Source organism: Sinohyriopsis cumingii, chromosome 7 (assembly GCF_028554795.1).
Source record: "Sinohyriopsis cumingii isolate HCF-2022 chromosome 7, ASM2855479v2, whole genome shotgun sequence".
NCBI lineage: Eukaryota > Metazoa > Mollusca > Bivalvia > Unionida > Unionidae > Sinohyriopsis > Sinohyriopsis cumingii.
The window spans coordinates 93,757,774-93,770,368 of record NC_142967.1 but is presented as its reverse complement, the minus strand read 5'-3'; the positions used below and the strand labels follow the sequence as shown (position 1 = coordinate 93,770,368).

The following is a 12,595-nucleotide window of genomic DNA, read 5'->3' as shown; positions in this document are numbered from 1 at the left end:
AAAACATTAATTAAAAAATCATTTTGGCAAAAGTTCCCAACTTTCCTCAACACAATTATGTCAAAATCATAATATAGGCTGAAAAAAGTGAAAACTTAGCCCATACAGTTTTCTTCCACTGCTTAACTTAACAACATGTATGACCATAATGCTAAAAATTCCTAGGCTTCTTACTCTTTCTCACATTTAATCGCAATTACATTACTTTTTCCCAGCTCTCAACCTTCTCTATTCCATATCTTTAAGAATGAATTGAAATTCTATGTTTTATTCTTTGGGAATCCTTACACTGCAGGTAGTCCCTGAACCTGGATGGGAGTTGGGTGTATGATCCCCTTCTTCTTGAGAGCACTGAGAACTGGCTTGGGCAATTTCATCTCCTTGAATGTTTTGATAGGTGGTGGCAAGTCTTCCCCTTCACAAAGAATATGCCATTTCTTCCTTATTTTCTCATGCCTCGACTCTGGCCTGGCTAAAATATATCTTGGAGGTTTCCATCTGGTGAAATAATGAAAATTACTCTTGTATTATTCTGAAAGCATTTAGTGTACTACCAAATTATAGATCTCAAGATAAGATGTTCATATGGAAACAAAGCAATACAAAATGTGCTCAATGAATGCAAAAAGTTCAATTTTTATGCATATAGTCAAAGTTTACAGTGCATAAGTCCTGCCTTGAGCACAGTCAATGTTTTATTACATCACATTTGAGCAATATAAACTATACGACTAAGGCATGTTCTAGACGTTCAATGCATTTTAGCAATGACAGCACTTGATCAGGATGAGAATAGTCCTCAAAGTCACATCCTCCAAGTCACACTGACCTAGTCCTGGACACCAAGCTACTTGTCACCGTCTCTAAAACAGGATAATTAGAGGATATCCAAGTCTTTTTAGAAGATATACAGAAATATTTCATGAGTGAAACATAAATAATCTATGCAAAATGTTTCCACTTTACAAGTGAAATGCTTCCACATAGATTTTCTATTTTAATAAGTGTAGAATTGTTTTTCCTTATGTTTGAATGGCAAAAGCCATCAACCTGTATGGTTTTCTCCATTTTGTGCCAATGCAATTAACAAATGCAGTACTACAATGATCAGTTGTTCCTACATTTTACATCTTTTCGGGACACTGATGTCTTAAAAAATTAAGCTTGTACATTATGCTTCAAATTGTACATTCTGTCACAATAATGAGTGTACATTCAAATTGTACACTCCGTCACAATAATGACTTTGTCCATATGAAATTGAAGACATTATTATTTTGTTAACATATTTCATACACTGATTGATACTATGGGGGTGGAGCAACTAAAAACATGACAGACTTAAAAAAGAAACATCTTTACACAAAATATTTATACGACTGAGATTCCTTGTATGGATTTTCATTTTAAAAAATTTATTTCTACATTAAAACTTAACATTTTATGTGACCTTGTCAAGCTTCCAGTCTAGCTTGGTAGAAAATGATGTAACCGATTTTGTATTGCGACTTAATTATCAATACTAGACCTCTGTTTTCAAATGTTATTTTAAAATTGTTATTAAAAAACTGTATTACTCTATTTAATCACAATTCTTTTTAAAAGATGTGTACTATCTGTTGTAGAGTATTACAGGCATACAACAATGAATGGGTGACACATGGCAACTGGTCATGTAAGTGCAGTCATTACTTATCTTTGACAGTGCCCAAAAGTAAAGTAAAAAAGACTAATTATAAAGAAAGTAATACTTGAAGTCTACTTAATGCTGTTTGGAGTTTGGTTTTAGACATTTCTTGATGGCACCATAATGACTGCATAAGTGTACACTAAAATGTATACTGCTGACACATTTTAATATCTGTACATCATGATTCGGAAGGAAATATAGGAAGGAAGGGAGAAACTGAGAGGAGAAGAAACAAAGAAACAAGACTAAATATAGAAATACAAGTTTGAGGAACATATGTATTTTCTAAATTGGGCAAAAAGTAGTTAAAAAGTGATATTGCCACCGTGGTGATAACAGTGGTAGTGCCACTGCAGCAGTATAATTTTTATCCCACTAATACATTTCAATATTTCACTATGAGATATAAGATGAACATATTTATGATTTTAACTTTATTTAGCTACTAGTAAAGTCTATGTTGTTCGGTCTTCACAAAATACTCTCTTTTTACACAAAAGTCACTCAATGAGACTGATGCTCTCTATCTCTACTCATCAAAACGAATTTCTAGGATTCCAAGAAAGGACTGGTTCTTCTATTTAATTGCTGAGTGTTGAAAACAATGTCTGATAATCTTTAGCAATGCAAATATTTTCAAACTGACCATACTGGATGTAAGATCTGCAAAATTTTCATACAGAACCAAAATAGACATCATTTGAAGTCTTTGGGCGAAGTCTTCATATTTATATGAGGATCCATTCAGGAGAATTAGCGATGACAATATTTCATGATAATGTTGTGGCATCTATATAGGATGTAAAACGGGCACCATGGCAGGGGTTGTGCTACCAGGCCAAGGGGGCGACTAAGTCACCTAAAAAATGTAAACTCTGCCATTTTCTGTTAAAAAAGCAAAAATTACTTTGCCCAATGATTATTTTAGACATAAAATGTGTTACAATAGTTTGTATGTAGTGTTGATACCAACTGCACAGACAAACAAACTCCTTACATTCACAGGTTTGTTCTAATAGCTGACTGATCATTAACTCTTTCCGAAACCAAACCAATCATCATGCTTGATTTCGACAAGTCAGGCCTATGATTTGAAGATGAAAACATACCAACTTCTGTTTCAATTCTTAAATATCAATATGTAATTAGCAATTTGTGTTGTAAGAATATAATGGTAAAGAACACTAATTTAAAGTTTCTGAAATGAATATTTTAAATGCCGTCTTTGCATAATTTTTCTTATAAAATCAGTTTGAAATCGTAAGTGAATGTTTAATGGTGGACATTTTTGTGTCTAGGAAATGTCACTTCATTTGACTGTCTGCTTTCATAAATAATCCAGCAAATAGAATAAGGAAAATCTACAATTCATATAAAAAAAGTCTAAATATCATGTGATAGAAGATTTAGCTTAATTATGCTTGAATTTGACATTCAGCAATTCAATGATAGTCAGAAACAGGAAAATGCTATGCTGTGGAATCTGAAATGTGCTGCAACTCTGTAAGGTCAAGGTTGTTTTCTGACATTACTTTGTGAAAATACAAAAAAGCAGTGAAGCAAATACTATTTAACCAAAGCGTTACTGCAAGTATGTAGGCAAATAATAAAACCATACAACTGCAATCCTATCAATGGATTGTTGTGATGAAGCTATAAAGCGAGTGGTTAAGAGAATTCCTCTTTCCAAAATCAGATACACTCATATGCTATGCTGGGAGTCAAATGTGTTCTTGGTTGTGTTGATTCAGTTGCAAAGAAGGGTCTATTTCAGTAATATATCGACATTAATGCTTCAGTGTGTTGTCTATGACTAATTAGAGTAATGTTTAATCAACAACAGTGCAATTAGGATGAAAAGTATGGTATGAAGTTACTTGCGCCTTTGCTCAATGTACACTTTATCGGGGTTCTTTTAAAATAATTTATACATTTTTTTTACTGCTATTTTATAAAGAACTTTCAGAAAGCAATAAAAATTAAGTGGTAGTTAATTAAGCATTTTTCCAATTAATAAGACTAAAATCTCATTCCTCCTATTAGTTACAATTAATAACAATGTGTTATTTTAAAGTCATATGGCCAAAATACATCTCCATCCAAACATATATTTTCAAGTATGAATACAATGGGCATAAACATAATAATTTTTACACAGGTACAGAATATGTTTAAAATAAACACATAATACTGATTTTTAAACTTAAAAATAAAGTATTGTTTAAAACCAATGTTAAATGGATACTGAGAAATAGAGGACATAATACGAATAAGAGAAAGAAAAGCGCACACACAATCTTATAGATATATATATATATATATATATATATATATATATATATATATATATATATATGTGGGTTTCTTGCTTTGCTCCTACTTCTTCCTCGTCTGTCCAAAAGGGGAAGTCACTTCTCCCTAAAATTCAAGTCTAGCTTTACCCCTGCTTGGTGGTCATACTGGATCTGGATGTAAGATCATCATTTTCATTTAGGACTAACTCAAAATCATGTCTTCTGGTCAACATGACTTTCTGTTCTGAAGGAATAGTAATATCAATATTTTCAAGATCACTGCAATGGTTGCCATATTGGATGTCAAATCAATGCTGAATTTATTTAGAACCAAACAGAAATCATTTTAAGTTGGTTTGGATCTCATCATCCATTCAGGAGAAGCTGTACCATTTTCATTTAAGAATAAGAAGCCCTTGGGATGAATGTGTGTATTAATTTTCTTGACAATTTTCAAGTGGCTCTCAAGAAGTGATAAAAATACTTATGCATCTTGATGGGCAACAGACGACAGACAACAGGACTTTACATAAGCTCTTTGGTCTAAAATCATTACAGCTAAAACCCAAATTAGTTCCAAGTTGTTACATGGCTATTTAATTAAGAAAAAAAATGAAACATAATTTGACAATATAACATTTTTTAATATTAAGAATCTTAACTAGTTTTAAGGTCGTTAACTATTTTGATGTAGTAAATTGCATACAAAAGAAAAGACAAAACAAAACAAAACACAATAAAAATATACATGTATATAGTATCATCTTGAGACACAATACAAAACTGTTGGCTTGGTGTTTTCGAGCAAAGCAGCACTAAAGCTTATATAATACAGAGGTAACTGCATAAAGTACCATGCCCGAAAACACACCACTGCAGCCAAACCTGGCTGACAGAGTGGCAGGATGTGAACAAATACCCTTCATTTTGCATGTCTGGCATGCTATCCACTGGTTACTGCCACTTCTGCAATAATAGACAGAAATCCAACAGACTATCGGACTGGAATAGTCTATGACTTTCCCCTTACCTGTAGCTCAAATGTCAAATCTCCTTAACTCGTTATACATTACCTATTTTAAAAATCTGCTTTATCTTCAGATATTTCCCTGACCTGTAAGAACCATTCAAGAATAACAAAACTTTAATACATGGATATCTTCACAGCACATCTTTGAAGATAGATTCTGGTGCAATTTCTTACCCTGTTTTGATAGATTCCTGGTACTGAATTCCTTTGGCCAATTCAGCAACACCCATAAGAGCTGTAAAGAGAATGAAAACTTGTGTCTTTTGTTAATGAAACAGAGCTACATTTAAGTGAATTTAATTTTCGTTAAAAACTATTGTAACAAATGCAATTTGCCATCACAAACTTAATCAAACTGTATGAAAGAAATACTTTTACTACAGTTTATTCTATAAAAATGAATTACGTCATTTGGCGCCATAGAATCTTTAGTGTTGCATGATAAACTGACTAAAGTTCATGACAAAAATGAGATATCTGAACAAACTTCCGTTTCTATTGCATTTGCCAATAGATGTGATGTGTGATGTGATTTTGATTTTTAACGCAGCTTCAACAATTTCTCAGTCACATCGCTACGAAGTCTGCAATGTGGCAGTTTATAGTGCTGTCTAGCACTGGGGCATCATGCCACAGACATGTAGCATGATGTCCCACCCAGTCACATTATCCTGACACCAGGCCGACCAGTCCTAACACTAACCTCTTAATGCTGAACACCAAGCAAGGCAGCTGTTAGTACCATTTTTTAAGTCTCTGGTATGACTTGGCCGGGGATCAAACCCACGATCTCCCACATCCGAGGCGGATGCTCTAACCACTAGGCCACCAGAGTGGTCCATTTGCCAATAGAAAAAAATTGAGGTTTGCACTGTTTTGCAAATACTACTTCATGGAAAATGTAACAGGCACTTAAAAGTTGTACGCTGATATTTTTGTATCTAAATTTACCTCCTTAAAAGTTGTACGGTGATATTTTTGTATCTAAATTTACCTCCTTTGCGCTTCATATTTAGTTTATCTGGTTTGGATGAAAAGGTTTTAAGTGTTTTGTACTTTTTCAGCCGGGGCCCCGAGTGGCTGAGTGGTCTAAAGTGCTCTCCGTTATGGATCACTGCCATCTCACCTCTGTCTGCATAGGTTCGAGCCTCGGATTCGGCCAATGTGGGTATGTGAGAAAGCTTGCCAGTAGCTTCTCGAGGGTCAGTGGTTCTTTCCGGGGATTTCCTGGGTTCTTCCTCCACCATTAATACTGGCCGCCATGTATAGCCTATCTTGTGCTGAAAAATGGCGTTAAACCCTACAACAACAACAACAACAACTTTTTCAGCCATGTGTTTGGAGAGGAATAACATATATACATAATTACCTCCATCTGACTAACATATAATAATAATAATAATAATAATAATAATAATGAGGACTTTGTATAGTGACTAATCTTTAGAAGCTCTAAGCACTTTACAACATTAGACAACACCTATCAGATAAAAAACATACAATGATATGATTACAAAAACAAACACCATGAAATTAGAAAACATAAAAAACCATGCTGAGAATATTTAAGGTCGGAAACAGTATTAGGTCTTTAAGTTTGTTCTTGCAGTATTATATCAATAATATACTAACATAAATATGTATACATTCTGATAATTCTACTATATTATATGATAATAGCTATAGTTCAATATTTTTTAACAAAATAATATTTTATCATTTATTGGTAAGATAGATCAATATTTTTTGGGTATATAACTATCATGCAGACGTTGTCTGTTATCTCAAACTGGCATAATCAAATTAATTAATTTATACAGAGTCATACCTGTCAACTCTCCCAGAAGGAAAAAACTCCCTATTTTGGGGGTCGTTACATGCCTACCTCCCGATTTCATAATATCTCCCATATTTTGCATAGAACTCCTGATTATTACATTTTGCTTCAATAAATGGAATCTTCAGTTTAAACACTCAATTTATGAATGTTTCTAACCTTACAACAGTACTAAAATCAGAAAATAAATCACAACAAACAATAAATCACAACAATAAAATTGTCACTATAATGCTATTCCATCTCCATTCCCAGCAAAGAAATCTGCATCACTGAACACCTGGCATTACTGTACTGTATATACAAACATTAATTACCATCATTAAATTAAAAGAAAGAATCGAGAAATATACCACGCAGCTTATGTGCCTCAAACAATTATTCAGAATAAATATGTTTTTTAGTAAACAATACTAAATGCCTTTTTGAGTTGAGAATAAAAGAGGGATACAAAACATGGGAAAATAAGTTGCCACATGTACAGCACATGTAGTTTGAGACTGCGTATTTAGGTACCGTTAATTACAAAAAAGGCATCATTTATTTGCTAATCAATTGCTGATGCTTACATATCATGCACTGTAGAACATGGTTTCTTTGAATTATGTTGTAGGGCCAGTCCTTTTCACAAGATAATTGCAATGATTAGGATTAACTATTAATTAGTCATGCTGTCTTTCTTGTTTGTTTACTTAAGGCTAAACTGTGGCTATTGTGCAGTTTGGCCACAACTGACCAGAATATGAAAAGAGGGCATATCCTTGGAGAATATAAGGCTACTCACAGGGAAAAATGGTGCATCCTTTGAGAATTTCATGTGAATTGGTTGTTGTTGTTGTAGGGTTTAACACCATTTTTCAGCACACGACAGGCTATACATGGCGGCCAGTATAAATGGTGGAGGAAGAACCTGGGAAAACACCGGAAAGAACCACCAACCCTCGAGAAGCTACTTGCAAGCTTTCTCACATACCCACATTGGCTGAATCCGAGACTCGAACCTACGCAGACAGAGGTGAGATGGCAGTGATCCATAACGGCGTGCGCTTTAGACCACTCGGGAGCCCCCTCATGTGTATTGGACCCAGAAGATCAGTCAATATTTAGTGAAAATGAACCCTCCTAATTTTAGGTCCCAGTCTCCCTATTTTTTCATTCAATCTACCTACTTAGCTTTTGAGAAGTTGACATGTATGCAGTGTTAAAATTATAGGTTTTTCTCCTCAAAGAATTATAAATACTCCTTCAAACCACTGCGTGTAGAGGAAAAGTCCAAAATATTGAGTTACCTCCCTTTGACTAACACAGTAAAATAAATTTAGGTAAGTTGTGTTAATTCAATTAAGTTCACATCAAACAGTGTAAATCAATATTATTTAAATGAAACACTGTATTCTTTCCTTTTATTCTTAATTTGTATGATAATAACTGTATTTTTTTAATACATTATGTCACATGTATATGTCACAAGGTATCTAAGTTTGGATTCAACAAAATTATGCTTTTCAGATACAGTACATGCCTGGTAACTATCATGTTCTGATTATACTTTTCATTGTAAACCTCATTTATGTATAGTTAATTGCTGAATATATAGCTTATCTGGTATGGAGTGAAAGGTTTTAAGTGAGCATTTTCATCCATTTGGGTAAATGCATGTTTGTGCTTTTTATACATTTTTACTTATTAATTACATTTACCAGTAAGTGTTTTGGGGTGAAAAATTATAGGTGTGTCCATACATCTGTGTATGTATGCATATGTGCATGTATGTGAATGTGGAATATTTTTGATTACATATGTTAATAAATGAAGAAATATCCTAGTATGGGCAAAGGAAGGTCAATATGTTAGAAGATAGTCCATAAATGTTATACTCATTTGTTTTACAGGCTTATTGTTACTTAATCAATTCTTAAACTTTCTGTCTGATAAACAAACCATGTTCATGTATCTATCTTAAGCATCCATACAATTAGCACTTATTTTAAAATGTTTCTGGTATTTTATGTTACGTGTTTAGGCTCAAATAAACAGTAAAACAAGGGTGATAACAACAAGATTTGAAAAATATAATAATTTATTTCCCTGGAAAAATTCTGTAAAAATGAAAAAATATGAACTCAGTTTTAAGAATCAAACCCAAATATACAGTAATCCAAGAATAATCCACGAATATAATTTTAGGAGTCCTATTAATAAAATGTTCTAATGATTTCAAGTTTGAGTCCCGATGAAGAAACCAAGTAATCTGCAATAACTCCAAATGGCAAAACAGTTACTTTCCAGTGTAATAGCCCAACTGAGAATGTCTCTCCAAAACAAAGGTTATATCGTATTCAAAATGCAAAAGTTGGTCACGTGATCATGTTCCAGAACCTTGTTGAAATTATTTACTTGTTAAAGATCACGTACACCCAGTGTGATCCTGATGAAAACCAATCATTTTACTCTAAGAAATAAAAAAAATTAAAATTGTTTAGACCTTAAATCAGTAGTCCCATCGTGACCTTGACAACAACCAATCATCTAAAATAAAAAATAGAACTTTTTAAGTGGCTGTTACTAATTTGAATCAAGGTCAGGATCTAGGTCAACACCTGGTGTTTACTAAAATGAACAGTCACAGTCAAACTATTTTCTGGAAAAGGCATCATCTATAGTGAATAAATTTACATTACAATATCAGGTAATTAAAAAAAATTAAAAAATTAAAACCAACAAACAAACAATTAAATTGAAATAAATATTTATTAAATCAGATATAATTAAATCAAATATACATAACAGGTCATTGTACATTTCTGCCTCAGTCATGTATTACTTTTTATATCATTGTTCTTTTCTTTACATCTCTTTCTCTCTCAACGCTTCTTTTAGCCTCTCTTAATACCTGTGATTTGCCAATAATTCATGCTATTTTAGTCCAATCTCTGCACTGAAAATATGAGCAGGGATGAGGCCGTTACATTTTCCAAAGCTTTAGTGTCTAATGCCTATATGTTGAAGAAAGGTAGCAATTGAAATTATGTGGGTCTGACCGTTTTGTTGTATTTATTCTTTCGTACATAATCTTTATGTTTGATCAACGTAATGTAATTATGTGGGTCTGACTGTATTGTTGTATTTATTTTTTGGTACATAATCTTCATGTGTTATCAATGTAATGTAATTATGTGGGTCTGACCATTTTATTGTATTTATTATTTGGTACATAATCTTTATCTATTATCAATGTGATGTAATTATGTTGGTCTGACTATTGTTCTATTTATTATTTGGTACATAATCTTTATCTATTATCAATGTGATGTAATTATGTTGGTCTGACTATTGTTCTATTTATTATTTGGCATATAATCTTTATCTATTATCAATGTAATGTAATTATGTGGGTCTGACTGTATTGTTCTATTTATTATTTGGTACATAATCTTTATCTATTATCAATGTGATGTAATTATGTTGGTCTGACTATTGTTCTATTTATTATTTGGCATATAATCTTTATGTATTATCAATGTAATGTAATTATGAGGGTCTGATTGTATTGTTCTATTTATTATTTGGTACATAATCTTTATGTATTATCAATGTAATGTAATTATGTTGGTCTGACTATTGTTGTATTTATTATTTGGCATATAATCTTTATGTATTATCAATGTAATGTAATTATGTTGGTCTGACTATTGTTCTATTTATTATTTGGCATATAATCTTTATGTATTATCAATGTAATGTAATTATGAGGGTCTGATTGTATTGTTCTATTTATTATTTGGTACACAATCTTTATGTATTATCAATGTAATGTAATTATGTTGGTCTGACTATTGTTGTATTTATTATTTGGCATATAATCTTTATGTATTATCAATGTAATGTAATTATGTTGGTCTGACTATTGTTGTATTTATTATTTGGCACATAATCTTTATGTATTATCAATGTAATGTAATTATGTGGGTCTGATTGTATTGTTGTATTTATTATTTGGCACATAATCTTTATGTATTATCAATGTAATGTAATTATGTGGGTTTGACTGTATTGTTCTATTTATTATTTGGCATATAATCTTTATGTATTATCAATGTAATGTAATTATGTGGGTCTGATTGTATTGTTCTATTTATTATTTGGTAAATAATCTTCATGTATTATCAATGTAATGTAATTATGTGGGTTTGACTGTATTGTTCTATTTATTATTTGGCATATAATCTTTATGTATTATCAATGTAATGTAATTATGTGGGTCTGATTGTATTGTTCTATTTATTATTTGGTAAATAATCTTCATGTATTATCAATGTAATGCAATTATGTGGGTTTGACTGTATTGTTCTATTTATTATTTGGCATATAATCTTTATGTATTATCAATGTAATGTAATTATGTTGGTCTGACTATTGTTCTATTTATTATTTGGCATATAATCTTTATGTATTATCAACGTAATGTAATTATGAGGGTCTGATTGTATTGTTCTATTTATTATTTGGTACATAATCTTTATGTATTATCAATGTAATGTAATTATGTTGGTCTGACTATTGTTGTATTTATTATTTGGCATATAATCTTTATGTATTATCAATGTAATGTAATTATGTTGGTCTGACTATTGTTGTATTTATTATTTGGCATATAATCTTTATGTATTATCAATGTAATGTAATTATGAGGGTCTGATTGTATTGTTCTATTTATTATTTGGTACATAATCTTTATGTATTATCAATGTAATGTAATTATGTTGGTCTGACTATTGTTGTATTTATTATTTGGCATATAATCTTTATGTATTATCAATGTAATGTAATTATGTTGGTCTGACTATTGTTGTATTTTTTATTTGGCACATAATCTTTATGTATTATCAATGTAATGTAATTATGTGGGTCTGATTGTATTGTTGTATTTATTATTTGGCACATAATCTTTATGTATTATCAATGTAATGTAATTATGTGGGTTTGACTGTATTGTTCTATTTATTATTTGGCATATAATCTTTATGTATTATCAATGTAATGTAATTATGTTGGTCTGACTATTGTTGTATTTATTATTTGGTACATAATCTTTATGTATTATCAATGTAATGTAATTATGTGGGTCTGATTGTATTGTTGTATTTATTATTTGGCATATAATCTTTATGTATTATCAATGTAATGTAATTATGTGGGTTTGACTGTATTGTTCTATTTATTATTTGACACATAATCTTTATGTATTATCAATGTAATGTAATTATGTGGGTTTGACTGTATTGTTCTATTTATTATTTGGCATATAATCTTTATGTATTATCAATGTAATGTAATTATGTTGGTCTGACTATTGTTCTATTTATTATTTGGCATATAATCTTTATGTATTATCAATGTAATGTAATTATGTTGGTCTGACTATTGTTCTATTTATTATTTGGCATATAATCTTTATGTATTATCAATGTAATGTAATTATGAGGGTCTGATTGTATTGTTCTATTTATTATTTGGTACATAATCTTTATGTATTATCAATGTAATGTAATTATGTGGGTTTGACTGTATTGTTCTATTTATTATTTGGTAAATAATCTTTATGTATTATCAATGTAATGTAATTATATCAATTATGGTTAATGCACTGGTCTGTATAAATGCAATTTTTGTTTTAATAATGACAATTAAATTTGTTCATTTTACTGTTACCCATTTATCAGCCAATTTTTACTGTTTAAAAT

General features: G+C 31.1%; 1 protein-coding gene across 1 annotated transcript in view; it reads right to left on the bottom strand.

The window, feature by feature from the left end:
* LOC149795736 (putative ATP-dependent RNA helicase DDX41) overlaps positions 1-12,595 on the bottom strand; it is a 63,935-nt gene that overhangs the window by 28,899 nt on the left and 22,441 nt on the right. The window contains exons 5-6 of the mRNA XM_089965645.1: positions 5,189-5,249; positions 289-498 (exon numbers count right to left, since the gene is read on the bottom strand). Of these exons, the coding sequence (XP_089821771.1) occupies positions 289-498; positions 5,189-5,249 (271 nt within the window). The remainder of the gene's footprint in view (positions 1-288; positions 499-5,188; positions 5,250-12,595) is intronic.